Source organism: Aptenodytes patagonicus, chromosome 1 (genome assembly GCF_965638725.1).
Source record: "Aptenodytes patagonicus chromosome 1, bAptPat1.pri.cur, whole genome shotgun sequence".
NCBI lineage: Eukaryota > Metazoa > Chordata > Aves > Sphenisciformes > Spheniscidae > Aptenodytes > Aptenodytes patagonicus.
Genome location: NC_134949.1, coordinates 150,768,152 through 150,783,765, shown reverse-complemented (window position 1 = coordinate 150,783,765; position 15,614 = coordinate 150,768,152). Strand labels below are relative to the sequence as shown.

The window sequence follows — 15,614 nt, the reverse complement described above, 5'->3', positions numbered from 1 at the left end:
TTAACTCTGGTCAGCTGGAGCCAGTCATCACCTCTCCTCAGTGCAAGTCATTATGTCGCTCATTTTGTTAAATATAAAACTAGACTTTTGTGATCAAGAACCATATCTTTGTCCATCCTCCAAAGATCACAGCCTGTTTTGGGGAGATCTGTGATGACAGGAAAGCATCAGGCACTCTTGGCCATTTGTGTTTAAAAGAAACCACCACTAGCATGTACCTCCTGCTGGACCAACCCCCCGCCCCGAGCAGCCAGAGAGGCAAGAGGGGCCCGCATGCCCAAGTGGCCACTGTTTCTGCAAATGTGCAGGAAAGGGTAATTTTTTCATAGCACTGGTTGTAAATGGCAAGCTTATTCACTGGATTCCTTTTTTGCTGGTAACTTCAGGCCTGTATGTGCTGAAACAACTGTGATGTAGCTCAGTTGTTTTTTAAACTGCAGATTTTGCTCTTGACATGTTAGGTGTTCCCATGCTTGTGCACTTCCACCTGCAGCTGAAATAGCTATCCGTCCCCGTCCTGCTGTGCGAGCGTAATCCACTGACTGCCAACAAGAGGCTGTGCGTTTTCTCTGCGGGTAGCTCCAAGAATTAGTACATCATGGTTTTCCAGTCCATCTCTGCAAGCCTGTTGGAGTTAGTTTCTCTCTGCTGGATCTGCTTGTGTCTGTTATGCCCCCCTGAGCGTGCAGTGGGCGACTCGGTAGCTGCCTGGTCCCTGGACCACACCGAGGCCTTGGTGCTGCTTTGAACCAAGGGGCGTGCACGTGCAAGTCACCGTTTTCCTTCTTTAAAGCATGCGGGGTTATGTCTCAACAGCTGGAAAAACAGGAGGTTTAAGCAGCCCCACTTCAGGGCAGAAGGTGAGCGTGAGGCGGTGAAGGAAGCTGGGGCTTGTTCTTTGAGTATCCACCATCCTTCGTTTGCTTTATGTGCCGCAAAGTAATCTCAAAGCACGGTAGAGGGAAAGTTTATGCGTTGAGGGAGATGGTGAATGTGGAAAATTTAGGGCTCTGATCTCGCTGAAGTCATGACCCTGGTGATAACTGCAGCTCAGGAACCGTGCTGTAGGGCTGCTGTGGTTGATTGCTAACGCACATTCAGAGATGCAGCAGAAAACAAGTAGGCATAAACACAAGTAAGCTCCCTCTACCATCGCTGTCACGTTGCAGAGGTTCCTGCACCAGAAGGTTTTGTACCTTGCTCACCCTCACCCCACCGCAATGGCAGTAGGATGATTGCCAGCACAGCACAGGACACCTGCCAATCTTTTTTTTTTGTTGTTGCTGCGCTAGAAAGGTAACAGCAAGAGCTTGTACAGGCATGAAAGAACTGGTCGAAGATTAGTTTGTCACCGCTGGCCGAGAGGTACCCAGGAGATACAGGGAGGACACGGCCACTGGAGCCCCTCATCCTCCATTCCGTGCGTGGGTGGCCCTGGGCAGATGTCTGGGGCACGCATTTCTTTGTGAGTGTGGGAGCGGGTAGAATAAGCTTCTGTAGAGATTTTATGGATAAATGCCACCTCCCCCTTCTGTAAGATCACCTGCTGGGCTTCATCATGCTGGTTTCATGGGCATCACATGAGCAGGAAGAGCCAACTCTGCCAGGAGAGTTGTGTTTTTAACGTTGCCGAAATGTCCTGGGAGCACGCCTTGCCACAGCCTCCAGTGCAGAGGCCATAGCTGCTTCCCGCGCCCCAGCCCCAAGGAGCCCAGACAGGTGCTGCTGGCATATTTTGACTCGAGCCCCATGATGGAGCGCTGGATCCAGCAAACTGGAGTTGAGCGGTTCCCTCAATTAGGAAGGCTTCCTGACTTTTGTTTAATCCCTCGCTTATTAATGGTGCTCGCCTCTTTGATCAAAGACTTGCACTGATTTCAATTAGGGTTGAGCAAGAGCCCAGTGACAGGGAAGGCTGTATCAGGAGGAGCCGCTGCTGTGCCCTGAAGGATTTCTTCACCCTCGTGACCAAAATCTATAGTCATAGGTGAAGTGTATTTATTACCAACCACGCTGAAGAAAGCTCAAGTAATCCTTTGCTGGCAAAATAGCTCTGCGGAAATAAAAGCAGGCGGCACTGACTGCCTGGGGAGCTCCCGTTCTTCCCATCTTGAGCGCCGGGGAGGGACCGGGCCCTTCCTACAAAAGGGCGAAGCCACAAGAAGATAAGCCTTGGCTTCACTTTTGGACAACGCTGTCGAGTGGGATATTGCCGGGGTGAGTAGCTACACATGTACCTGCCTGGGGATTTTAATAACTGTGTCTTCATTAACTCTAACCGTGTCTGTTGTCGTCTCCAAGCAGAAGACAGCCACAGGAGAGGTCTCTCTCTAGGTGAAGAATGACTTTAAGAGATCAGGACAATCAAATTATATGCAAAGTTGAGTTTCTAGAGTAATGAAACCTGGGATGGACCCTCAAGGGGAATAAGTGAGACAAGTGTAATTTGGGGAGTTGTGAAAAAAAGAGGGGAGCGATGGATTTACTAAATATTTGTAAAGCCACAGGAACAAATTCAGAGCTATTGTCTGAACACATGCCTGTAGATAACAGAAGACAAACAGGATTATTTAAATACCACATTAATACATGTGGTGCGCTAATGCCTTGATACACTCTCCCAACTACACTACGTTGATAAAAAATAGAGACTATAAAAAGAAGGGGTAAGAGTTGCATCAGAGGAGACCAAAACAGTGGGAAAGGAGGAAGGAAGCCTCTCCTTCTGCGGTGGGACGTCAGCCAGAGGTACAGGGGGGCGTGGCCGCCTTTGGCCAACTTTACTATAAACTTCTGCTTTGCAACCCGGCGACGTTAGAAACAAACGAAGTGTGTGGCGGGGGCAGGCTCTTTACGTTGTGGAAATAAATAGTTAAAAGACTAGCTGGCTGGCTAGGAACAAATAGGTGCACCTGCTACTGCAGGGTTGCGCCACTCGTCAACAGCGTCCACAAAGCCTTTGAGATGTGTCTCCTCCTAAAGTGACTGACCTCTGGAAAGGTAGACATGGGGGATGTTGAAACGGCGTGCCAAGGGTGAGAAATATGATACCTGTGCTGGCAGTCTAGAGGTCAGAGGGGTAGGAATAAGAGATGGTGCAAAACGTGGTGGGGGCGTCCCCGGAGCATTTGCAGCCACCCGAGTAAATGAAAGAGACGTGCTCTGGTAGTGTTTTCACAGCTGCCGTCCTGCCTAGCGCTGCTGATGATCCGGCATCTGAGCTGCTTGCCAGGAAAGCAGCATATGCTTTTTTTTTAGTTGCAGCGAGGCAAATGCTTCGTCCCTCTGCATGACTTGATTTTACTTTGCCACAGCCTGTGGTGGGGAAGTCAGTCAAGTCACCAGAGGAAAAGAGCCGAATGGGAAATGTGGTTTTCTCCATCAAAATTCCTTTAGAAAAAATCCTTTGGGAAATATTTTGCAGAACAAAAGATGACTTTTTTTTTTTCCCTGCAGCTGAGAACCAGTTGCTTTTCTTTTTAAATGAAAGCAGTTAAAATGATCATAAACCAGAATTTTCCTTTCAAATATGTCTTCCAGCTGAAAATGCTGTGGAAAAAAAATGCATATTGTTCTACATGAACCTCCCTTCAAAGTTATTTAGATTTAAAGAAGGAAAGTGGAGAGTAACATGAAAAATGTTGTGAGAGCAAGCAGAGACAGAGGGTTTGTGCTGAACTGAGATGGAGCTGATGGCTCGGGCTGGGAGGCCAAGGAAGGCTGGGAAGGGTTCTCAAGGCGCCCACAACCAGTTTGCTTGTAACGCAGCGACCTTGGCGGGAGTTTGACTTGGAAATATTACTGGCTTTTTCACTAGAAATGTTTGAATTCGTCTCTGGCTTAGGGCTGTAATTTTTTAATCTCCGTATTTGGATCGATGGTGACTACGATAGGATAATACTAGGTCTATCTCGGCTATTTGCTTATCTGGGAAAAATGTTCATCCTGTGAATCACTTGAACATCAAATTAAAATGTTCATTGAAGTCTTGCATGAGTAAAGAAATGCAATGCTCTTGCATGCTGGTTTGGGGCTAATTCCTCCCATGTGTCTTTTGCCCTTGCTTGAGTGTGGTGGGGGCGGTGACTGCCAGCAGCAACCTGCCTCCCACCTCCCCCCCTTGCTGCAGGAGGCAGGACCCGGAGAGGTGCCCTGTCACCAAAACGCTGGTGGTGGCTCTGGCTCGCTGCCCGGCTTGGACTCTGTGCCCACAGCAAGCCTGCCCTTGTCCCCACCTTGCTGGACCAGCCGCTGGGGGGGACCCGCTGTCACCTACCTCTGCTGAGTGGGGCTGGGTGGGAGAAGGCACTTGGCATCTTCTGCCTTCGCCTCCCACAGAGAAAAAAATGGCAGATGCCAAAGAAGGAAAAAAATAAAAGTCTTAAAAGCCAAGCAAGATATCGCCGTCCTGCAGCATCAGTGGCAATCGCCGAGGCTCCCTGGCCGAAGCCCTTCCCCAGGCGCACCGCAGGCAGCAGCTCGCAGCTCTCTGCCAAGGCAGGGATCGGGCTTTGCATATGCGAGGTGAGGAGCCTGGCAAGGAAAGCAGGTGACTTTGCGCACAGGAAGGTTGTGGCATAGCTGGGAATAGGAGCCAAGTCTTAACGATGCCAATAAGCCTTAATCACAAGAATATTTTTTTCCTTATCGTTCAAAGTGACTTGTACTACAAACCCCTCCCCTGCATCTTTTATTAACCTCCCCTTGTTATCATCCGAGACGTTCATTTGCTCCTAAATTTGGGAAGACTGGGTTAGCCCTCGGGGCGGCCAAATGGTGCAACATCTCAGTTTCCCTCTTCCACTCTCACGGCATGAGAAAAACACTGAGCAAGCATTTTTCCCTGTCACGTGTTCTGCTGCTGGCACCGCAAACCAGACCATTCAGAAGGGCTTTGGTCCGTGCCTCATCATTCATGTGACTGCTGACTGAATACAAAATGTAAAAGGTTACCTGCTCCGTGCGGATAACATCAACTATTGCACATTTTTAATCATCGCCAAAACCAGCAGCCAGTTTCATTGGACCAGCGCTGGAAAAGAGACACCAACCCAGGTCTTGCAATACTTTCCTCAGCAGGTGCGTTGTTGTGATGAACTGCGGAGTTGCGCATAGGTGTCCTCCATCTTGGTATAGATACTCAGCTGTTCGACCGAGGGAAAAGGGTTCTTAAAATTCCTCGGTTTACACAGACGGTTGTTCCACTGTACGCACATTAAAAGCTTTAACTGTCTGACTGATTATTCAAAGCTTCATCTTGAAATTAAAAATGAAGTGATGAGTGCTTGCACGGCGGAGAGAGGGAGAGAAACTGCAAAGAAACCTTTTAAGGTTTTAAGTAAATTTTAACCTTTTAAGTCATTAATTTGTATTTTACCTGTATCTTAGGGGTACTGAAATGACCAATTTTTGTCAACATCATTTGAAAAGGGATGGGGACTGAGGATTAGAAAGGCTGTTTTCAAATAGCTACCAGAGAGAGGTTTTAGTTTTTATGGCAGACTGGATGTTTTTACATTAGTTTTTCATTCCTACCAGGAAATTTTTCTTACCGTCTCCAAATTCTGATAACTTTAAACAGTTTAACCTGGAAAATGTTTCAGTGACACCCATCAGCCCCTTGCTCTCTGTGAGGGGTTTAGGCACGAGTCCCGGAGGCTAAAACACCAACAAAATGTTGTAGAGAGGATAAAGGCAGGGTGAACGTGATGTTTTTATCCTCAGGGATTTTGTTTGGGGAGAATATGGCAGGATTTGGTGCTTTCTGCTTGGAATTGCTCTTTTTTTCACTGCACACTCATCTCTGACAGGTCAGTGCTGTGGCAGGCAGGGTGCGAGGTGCTGCACAAAAAGGTGCTAGGCGGCAGGATGCCTCAGGACTGATGAAGCCGGGATGTTTTGAACAAGGCTTTTGGGGTCATTTCCTCATTTTTCTCTCTGAGACGCTGTATTCTGTGAAATGCCGCTGCTACATAGCTCCATGGAGTGCTGGCAGGGAGGGTGCGGCAGGAGGTGGGCCACCGGCTGCGGGGGGCACCAGGGGCTGCATTCCTGCCAGCTTGTGGGGACTCTTTCGGAGGGCAGCGCTGCCTCTTAGGGTTGGATGACCCTTCCTGTTAAAACCCTCCGTTTTCAGCTGCTTGTAAAAATTAGTGAAACCTCAGCCAGCAAGGCACAAATCTTCCCTTCTACTTGCAATCCTCTTAAAAACAGGGGGGAAATTTGAGCCAAAATATCCAGCTGTTTGAAAAAAACCCACAGCTGGAGGGGCACACGGAAGCTATTTATTTGGTGGAGGGGAGAGACGCTGAGGCTGGACGTGGAGCCAGGGAAGGTGGATACGCGCTGAGGCTCCGTGGGACAGGGCAAGTCTCCGCAGCATCGGCAGGGTGGGCATGAGAGGGGTAAGCAGGCAGCTGGTGCAGGCAGGCTGGTTTCTCCCCTGCCTGTGCCTTGTGAAACAGCTGGCAATGGCGTGACTGCGTACTCCTCAGGTGGCGTGCGGGACGGGTCTGTGAATCAGTATTTCACCATGTCTTACCTGCCAGCCCCTGTTATGTTGCTGCAGAAGCTGGAGAAGGGGCAGTAAATGAAATGGGAGCTGGTGGGAAGAGAAAGGTTTAATAAGGCTTGGCTGGGTCAATGAAACAACCGGCGAGACAAATACACACCGGCTGCTGCAGATCTGGCGACTTTCTGCCTCTGTGGGAGCTGCGCGTCTGCCGGGCTGCTGCCGAACCCTGTCTTCCTGCAGGGCGAGAGCAGCTCTGTGTTTTCCAGACCATGATACAATAAAGTCAGCCTTGTGTCTCCAAGCCTCGGGTCCCAAATGCGGCAGACACATGACACAAAACTTTAACCCAAGAGAAACTCACTCCTCCAGGTCAAGCACGGCTTAACAGGTTTTAGGAAGTTTTACTGGCATCTTGCTGCGTATCCTCATTTACACTTCAGACTGATGCTGTTTGCCTGCACCTTTCTGCGCCGGAGTAGGTCCCTGCCCAGCCTCTCGTGGCAATTTTTCTTGGAAAAGAAAAGGATATATTTGATAAATGGGTTGTTTGGACCTTACCTTGGCTGCGTGACTCCTTGCCATGCATACCTGGGGCCGGGGAGCAGGGAAGACTCCGGGTCCCCAGCTCTGGCGTTTCCACTCACGGTGATTACTGGCTCTTCCCACGTACTTTGAAGCGCATTAGTGCTAATTAATTATCTGTAAACCTTATCATCAGCACACCTACTAGGAAACAATGCCCTGCCCGCCTGAAGACAGTAATCTGTGGAATAGTGTTATGTCAGGGACTGTCTGCCTCCCAAGAAATCTCTCTCCAATCTGTGGACAAAAATGTGCCGAGGCTGATGGGTGTAGCAGCGGTGGCGTCTCCATTAGCGGTGACTGAGGCAGCGAGTAGGCCCCTTTCTTTTGTAAGAGCTGTATGGTGGAGGTTATTGCTCACATCCCACACCGCAGCAGGGGCAGGGCAGGCCCAGGGGCCGAGGTACCTGTTTTGGAGGGCATCATCGGGTTCTGAACGCAAACGTGAGGGATTGGGCCCCCTGTGCCAGGGTGGTGGCTGAGTGGTCGGTGTCTCTCTGGGCACCCCACTGCAACAGGGATGGGGGGACGGAGCAGGCGGGGCATGAACACCCCCCTGGCAGGAGCAGGCGCCTGGGATCAGAGCTTCATAGGCGGCTTTGCCCCCGAAGCAGCAACTGGGGTAATTACACACCGCAGCCTGGCACAGGGTGAAATTTGGAGTCTGCGGCAGGGGTTGGAGCCCTGGCTGGGGTGATGAGGGGGCTGACGAAGATGAAACACTTGGAGGGAAAACAAAGCAGCAGGATTTCAAAGGCAGGAGCCTTCCCCGGTGTTTGCATATTCACACTGACTCGGTGTGGGAACAGGCACTTGGTCTGCAGTGGCCTCCGTGGCAAACTGCAGTCGGTAGTAGGGGTGTATATACATCTTCCCAATGTTTCTGCATTAATAAGGCAGAGCCTTGTTTTTCCACAGAAAGTCTCTGACCCATCGGTGCTGCTGCCCACTGGTCCCTCCCCATGGTCCGGGGGACCCTTGGGATCACCGATCCCCAGCCGACAGCTTGGTCCTGGCTCAGGGCCGTGTCCCCAGCACTCCCTTGCCTGGAGGCAGGTGCCTCATCAACAGCTCTGGTTTAAAGTCTCTCACCTAGGAAAGGTTTGCTGAGGAGAAGCCTTGGCACCTCAAGCTCAGTTCCAGCCATGAGGCTATGGAAATGTCACAGGAACCTCCAAAATTACTCATGGGGGATTTGGAGGGCTTTGCCATTTACAAACTCTGCTTTTAAGCATCGTAGGTGTGAAAAATTCACACAACGAGAGCTTTTCATTAAACCCTCCTCCCCTCAGACCATGTCCTCCTCCATCAAAATCGAATCCGTCGTGAAGGAGAAGAACAGGATGGGAGAGTGCCCAGTCTGGGAAGAAAGGGAGAGCGCACTCGTCTATGTAGACATTAACTCACAGAAAGTTTGCCGCTGGAGCCCACTCACCAACGAGGTGCAGAGCGTGTCCGTGGGTAAGAGTCCGTACTCACTGCTTCATCCTGGGAGTCTTCTCTGTCCGCCCCTGTCCCTCCCTCTTTGTAGGAGTCCTGCAGCATGGTGGTCTCCCTTACTTTCCATGGGGCCACACACCCTGTCCTCCCATGATGTGTTGCTGAGCGTGGTGTGGCCTGAGCCAGCCAAGCAGAGGGGACCATGCTCAGGTGCGGAGGGCCATGCACATGTTGCCCTTGCTAAGCCCCAATGGGAAGGCATGTTTCATTTGGGACCTGCAGAGGAAAAGGTACAGTCCTAATGGCTGTGTCTGCCCAGAAGGTGGAAAGATCTGGAGAGCACAGAGACAGTGAGATGTGCTAACGATCCCAAGGGAGAAGGATCTGAGCATCTTAGCTCAGATTTCCTGGGTCAGGAATGTCCCAATCAAGCCCAGATGCTCGAAGTGAGGTGGGGAGGGGTAGGGCTCCAGAGCTGCCTGCCATCTCCTACTCCCTCTCGCCCACAGATGCCCGCGTTGGCTCGGTGGCGTTGCGGCAGTGCGGGGGCTATGTCATCGCCCTGGGGACCAGGTTTGCCTTTCTGGACTGGGACACTCAGGCGGTCACCACCATCCTTGAGCTCGAGCAGGATAAACCCGACAACAGGTTCAATGATGGGAAAGTGGATCCAAAGGGGAGGTTTTTTGCTGGTAAGTTCCTGGCGGAAATTTCCCCCGGAGCAAAGAGGAACTAATTACAGTGTATTTTCTATAGTGCATTTTATTCCGTGTTCTCAATTCCTCTGTTGAGTTCCCCACAAAAACCACCATCGAGAGCATGAGTTGTCTTGTGAACGCTCTTCTCTGTTACTGCCCGATGGAGGAGGACAAGGGACCCCACATCCTCTGACCTAAGTGAGGACAGAAGCTGTTGACAAGGGCTGTCTGGCAGGAAGGCTCCCCTTCTACTTGGCGGATGGTGTTTTTCAAACGTCTGCCTACACGGGAGGTAAAAAGCCGGTGAAGGGCTCATGCAGGTGGGAAGGTTTCTGGAGGTGTAGAGGAGGATGCAGCAGAAGATGAGCTGCAGCTTGTACCCTTCACACACGGCCTTCCCCAGTCAGCCCATGGGAAACAGGGATATGGGGAGAGATCCTCGGCCTCCTGAAGGCAAGAGGGACTTTTGCCACTGGTTGCAATTCAGCCAAGATCCCCCTGCGTTTTTTCTCCTCCCATATAAATGATGAGCCAAGCACAGCAGTCCACGCTGGAAGTGGAGAGTGACTGATGGGAGTGAAAATGGCTCTGTATTTGTTTTGCCAGCCAGCCTTTTCTTCTTATTTCAAATTTGCCAAAAATCAGGAAATTCATTTGACTCATGGTTATACTCGAGGGCTGACGTGTCACTAGAGTTAAGGGCAAGAATAAGAAAGAAAAACCTACTTTGCACACCCATTCCTAGCTGTGCACGGTGGATCAATGCTTTCAACAGGGGTTTTGGCCAAGCATTGTAAAACAAGCTCATGAGGTCTTCTAAAAGGAGAGACAGTCTGTCACAGTTAAAAGAAGGCGTAAATGCCCCCCTCGAGTGCCTCCCATCCCGTTGCTGCAGAGCTCTCTCCTTTCTGGAGAAGAGAGAATCAGAAACTAAATAACGAGCATAACACTGAGGCATAAATTCATTAAGAAAAAATCTCACTTCTGTGGTGTTCTCCACTTGCTTCTGAGATAACCATGATTTACAGCACCTGTATTTTAAGGTCACAGCCCATTTAAATGATAAAAGTAGCCTACAAAGAGCAACAACAAAAAAAGCACAGGATGCTTGCTTTGCATCTTGGCTTTTGCTGTGAGCAAAACCTCAGCCCCTGGTGTGTTGTGGTGCTCCTTTGGGTCTTTGGTGTCTACGACTTAAACCCCATGGCAACTCAGAAACTCGTCCTCTTGTTGGCCCGGGATCACCTCTGCAGGAGGCAGCTGCTCCTGACCTGCCCCTTTTCCTCCTTCTCATCAATCTGATGGGACCTGGTTAGGTCCTTTCTCCCTAGGACCTCTTAGTAACACTTAGAGGAGGTTTTTGATCAAGCATGAGGAACAAGCTTCTACTTTCTAACCGGTGCTCCCATTTCCATTTCAGGTACGATGGCTGAAGAGACGGCACTGGGGGTCCGAGCGAGGCGGCAAGGCGCTGTCTATACCCTTTTCCCCAACCATTCGGTAATAAAACAGTTAGACCAGGTGGACATCTCCAATGGTCTGGATTGGTCCCTGGACCACAGGACCTTCTTTCACATCGACAGCCTGGCATACGCTGTGCATGCCTTCAGCTATGATGTGCACGCTGGAAAGATCGGTACACGTGCTTTTCTAAACTCGGTGACAAGTAGTGCTATTACTCTTTCTGCAGCAAGACCTGGGCGTGTAATATGCAGTGATTTATTTGACAGATCTCATACCTGCTTGTCAGCAGGCTGACTGTGATTCTTCTCAAGTTTAGTTACAAACCAGGTGTATTTGGTGAACAAACTTTTGACAATCCTTCAACTTACTTTCATCTGGCTTATATTTAGACCTGTTCAAGGAGTTGCAGGGAAGAAGCCACTTATACTGCAGAGTGAGAATTAGCTTATAGGATGCTATTTATTCTTGAGTGCCATCTACTGGAATGCTTCGATTGTACTAGCTCCATAAATACAAATACAGAATGTGCATGCATGTATATCACAGAAATGTCTTTAAAGAATCAAGTTATCATTATGACCGAAGTTTCCCAATTCTGAAATTAAAATTGCCTTCAGATGTTTGGCAAATTTCACTTAAATTCATTTCCTAGACAAACATTTTTTATTATAATATCTGCAAAAAGGAAATTTAAGTGCAAGCAAAATGGATGTAACCTCATTTCAAAACTCTGAAATATTTTTGTGCTGTATCAACCCGTTATACTCCATGGGAATTTAAGTGGCTGAACTGCCTTTGTACTCTGATCAGTGTGGACTTTGTGTAATCATGGGTGAAAATTGTACAAATAATTACAGTTACTCAGATTTCATTTTGCTGAGAAAATCTATTTCTACAGATTTTAGGAGGTAAGATTGCTACAGAAGATTTAATGCTACTTTTTCTCCCCCAAATGCAAAAACATAATGAGTTTGAGTTTCCTGGCCTTGGCTTTATGCTGGTGACTATTTTTGGGTGGTGTAATGGCCGTAAGGTGCTGGGTCAGAGCAGGCAGACTGCTGCCTGTGGGCACCGCTCCATGGTCTGTGCATGTGCCCACCGACCTGTCCGCGCTGCAGCCTAGACCACGAGCAGTTGGTGTCCAGGCTTAATCAAAACTGGTAGCTTGATTGGCCATGAAAATAAGTAAAGTTCTTGATCTTTACCCGTGAAAGATTGTTTATTACCAACATTCAAATTCAAGTCATTACTTACATGATGTATTGCTCATAAAAAGATGTCCAGGCTGCCATGAGCAATGAAAGTCCAGGAAAAGTTACTGCGCTTGTGGCAGTCATGGTCATCTAGTGGGTTAACAAGAGGGACAGAGGCATTTTGTTCTCTTCCTTGGTAAAATAATAGGAGCCCTAATTCAGTACAATCCCAAATCGCAATGGCTCTACTGGGGGCTTGCTTCTGCCAGGCTAAGTTAGGCTTTTAACACATCTGCTAAGTGCATATGTGATATAAATTTTGCAGCACATCTTTGTCACAGAAAATGAACTTACCTGTTTCCAAGAGCGTGGAAGACGTTAGACTGGGATCTGACACCGAGCTGGTACCAGCCCATGTAACACCGGCTTCGTAACTCTCCCTGCAGCCTGCCCCAAACTTTTGTACCATCTAGAAAAGGAGGAGCAAATGCCCGACGGGATGTGCATTGATGCAGAAGGGAAGCTCTGGGTGGCCTGTATTGATGGCGGGAGAGTAATTCGTATAGACCCAGAGACAGGTAAGGCCTCCACCAGCACGTGCATATTGAGTGTCACCTACGTGCCACAAACACGAGAGGAAAGGCAGCCAGGAGGAATGGTTTGAAGGTGAGATAAGAAAGTGTCGTTTATTGCCCATCTCTGCCCCAGGGGTTGCCATGAGTGTCGCTGGTCCAGGCCCCGATGACGTGGAGAGCGCTGCTCCCCGTGCTGCCTCCCAACATCGAGTACCCCTGCTCCCACGGTCTGCTGATGCAGCACACCCACTTCTTAATAACGCCCCTTTAAAAAAAGAAAGTCACTGCATATCTATTGTGCGAAACATTATAAACCTACAATTAAAAAAGAAAAAATTCTCAGCGTTGAAATGTTTAACTGGGAAACACTGTTAGGGAATGACAGCCATCCCAGACCCAGTTGTCTCTGCTCTTCCTGGCTTCAAAGACTTTATTGTTTCATTCTGAGAAAAGGAAATGAAGCCTCGCAGATGTAGGGAAGAGGCTGAAAAATAGTTAGGGGTGAGGCAGATGAAAGGACAAACTGTCCTTTAGGATATGGCCTGTCTGAAGGGGAGATGCCTTCTGAGTAAATGCCACAGCTGCACCATGGGCACTAATAGTACATTCATATTTACATGCTTCCTAGAAAATGGACATTAGGAAACAATCACATATTTTTTCCAGGAAAAAGAATCCAAACTGTGAGGCTGCCTACTCCGAGGATCACCTCTTGTTGCTTTGGTGGAAAAGACTACTCAGAAATGTACGTGACTTCTGCATATGATGGACTGGATAAGACCACCTTAGCCAGGGAACCTCATGCAGGAGAGATTTTCAAGGTGAGCAGATTTTATGTCTTTCTATACGTCAGACCTGCCAAGCCTTGCGCTTGGAGAGTGAGGTGCCCCCCCGGCTGCCCTTGCTCATCCCAGTCGCCTGATGTGCTGGTCCAGATACATTGCTCGTCCCCCGGCCAGGCACAGCTGCTTTTGCACAGCTGCTCATGCATTTGGAAGGAAGATGTGGAGAAATTTATAGTAATAGTGTTGATATGTTGGTTAGCCAAAGTCGGTACCTGTCCGGGATCCGAAGGCAGCTGGTGGATCTGGGTCTGCCCTGTATAGCATATTCTGTAACACACTGTAAGGAATTGGGTCTTGCTCCTCTATCTTTCAACAGTTTTGGAAATGTCACTCTCTTAATTCTCGGTTTTTAATTGTATTGGGGCATCTAAATATTTACAACACAGATTGCTCCTTTAGAAATTAAATGCTTAAATTCACCAGGGCAAAGCTTTGCATCCCAATCCCAAAACTTTCGGGTTTTTTTTTCAGTCTGTTAAAAGTGGGTGCTATGTTTTGAGTAACTAATAATCCACATTTTTGTCCAGGGCTCTTGAGTCCAAAATTTGTTTCTCTCTTCATTTTTTCAGTCCATTAGTAAAAACTACATCAGGAAAATAAAATGCAGTTCTGAAACAGCAATTGCCATCATTCTCTGAAAGTTGACCATAGCATGAAAGGGAAGGGTTGTAAATGAGGGGAAATGGAATAAACCAAACTATATTATCAGTTTGGCAATAGGATGAAGACATGCTCCAGGAGGGATGGGGATCTAATCTGGGATCTGGGACCTTCCAGTTGAAAGCAGTGCTTGGAACAGATTTCCCATGGCCGAGAACTGATAGATTTCTCAAGCAGCGGAGTTTAGGAGCCCACAGGAGAGTTAAATACCAAAAGATAATTTTGAGCCTTGGCTTTTTTATCTCTCTTCCTCACTTCTTCAGTTCTAGAAGGGAATTGGTATTTTCCAAACTCACATTTGTCTTGCATGGGCAAAGCGCATTAAAAGTTCCTATGACTCGTTTGGTTAATGCAGAGATAAGGACCACATGTAAGGGCCACAGATAATGTGTAAATCAGCAAAATTATGGAGGGGTGCTTGAAAATCTTAAAGATCTTAATCTTAAAGAGTTCTAAAGAACTCCATATAATGACTCTTTTTGGGCTCCTCTTGAAGTAGGGGTAGGTTGCTATATTTATTGTACAACATTTGAATGTTGCACTCAGTTGGAGATTTATCTTTTTCCTTTCTTTTATTTTTTATTTTTTTAAACAGATAACAGGCCTGGGTGTGAAAGGGATCCCGCAGAATTTTTATGCTGCTTGAACACTGACGCTAAATAACAAAGAAGAAATGCTTGCATCTTGTAGTAACTCTGACAAGGAGAAGTCCAATGAACTGCAGAATTTATCTGTGTGAGGATTTCTAAATCCACATTTAAGGGCGTGCTTGTTTGGAATTGAAGATATTGCTTGTTCTGTGGGCCCGTGGCATAATGCAATAGGTTAGAGAGGTAAAGTTAATCTGTGTTACACCTTGATAGCTTTTGTGACTTTCCATAAACCTCTTCAAGCTCGAGCTTAGTTTTGTTGAACTTTCTGATGACCAGCTCTGGATTTTCAAGTCTGTGGTTCTCGAAGCAGAATCTGACTCCTGGTTTGTCTTTTCATGTTACAGTGATGTACCAGCAATGATATGGCAGATTTTAGTAAACATTTTAAGAGTGATGACTTGAACTGGACTGCTCCTCTGCTGTGGGACTCCTCCCGAGGTGTTTTCTTGGTGATCAGACTTATTCGTAGTATCCAGACTCCATTTTCACATCCTTGCTAGCCTGTTTCCATTTGCCTTGTCAGGAATTCTTCTGTCTTGTCTTTAGGACACCATTTATGCTGTTGAAAATAAACTATGCAACCATATTTAAAATATGCTTATGGATTTTTTTTTTCTGCATTCAGATATTACCATGAAAATGCTGAGTGACCACACATGTCAGGGTACAAACAGCCTGTGAGCTACCAGGGTGGCCTGTGATACTGAAAACCGATGCTCCATAGAGTCGTCCCGTCAGGGGTCATATTTGCACATAGACACATGGACTTCCCTTTGCTTTCCATATCTTCTCATTGCATGCATGGCTTCACCTTCTTATTGCATGCATGACTTCTCTTTTCCTTTCCTGCTTCAAGTCTTTTTCTCCTTTTTCCCTTTTCCCTTTAGATTTCCTTTTTCTTCTCTTCTCTTTCCCCTGAGTTTACTCTCTGAACTTAGAGTAATCTCACTTGTTGTCAGCTTCTTCTGTCTCTTTGTGGTCCATATTGCT

At 47.8% G+C, this 15,614-nt stretch overlaps 1 protein-coding gene across 2 annotated transcripts; it reads left to right on the top strand.

The window, feature by feature from the left end:
- Positions 1–2,089: 2,089 nt before the first annotated feature.
- On the top strand, positions 2,090–15,217 carry LOC143155939 (regucalcin-like). 2 transcript variants are annotated; one of them, XR_012994511.1, is made up of 8 exons: positions 2,090–2,217; positions 8,389–8,557; positions 9,046–9,228; positions 10,655–10,870; positions 12,338–12,469; positions 13,133–13,287; positions 14,567–14,804; positions 14,969–15,217. XR_012994511.1 is itself a non-coding variant. In XM_076328904.1 (7 exons), the coding sequence occupies exons 2-7, from the start codon at positions 8,392–8,394 to the stop codon at positions 14,615–14,617; spliced, it is 903 nt and encodes a 300-aa protein (XP_076185019.1). In that variant the 5' UTR covers positions 2,090–2,217; positions 8,389–8,391; the 3' UTR covers positions 14,618–15,217. The 2 variants fall into 2 exon arrangements, 1 of the variants encoding a protein (XP_076185019.1); XM_076328904.1 differs by having other exon boundaries at positions 14,567–15,217.
- The last annotated feature ends 397 nt before the right edge of the window (positions 15,218–15,614 follow it).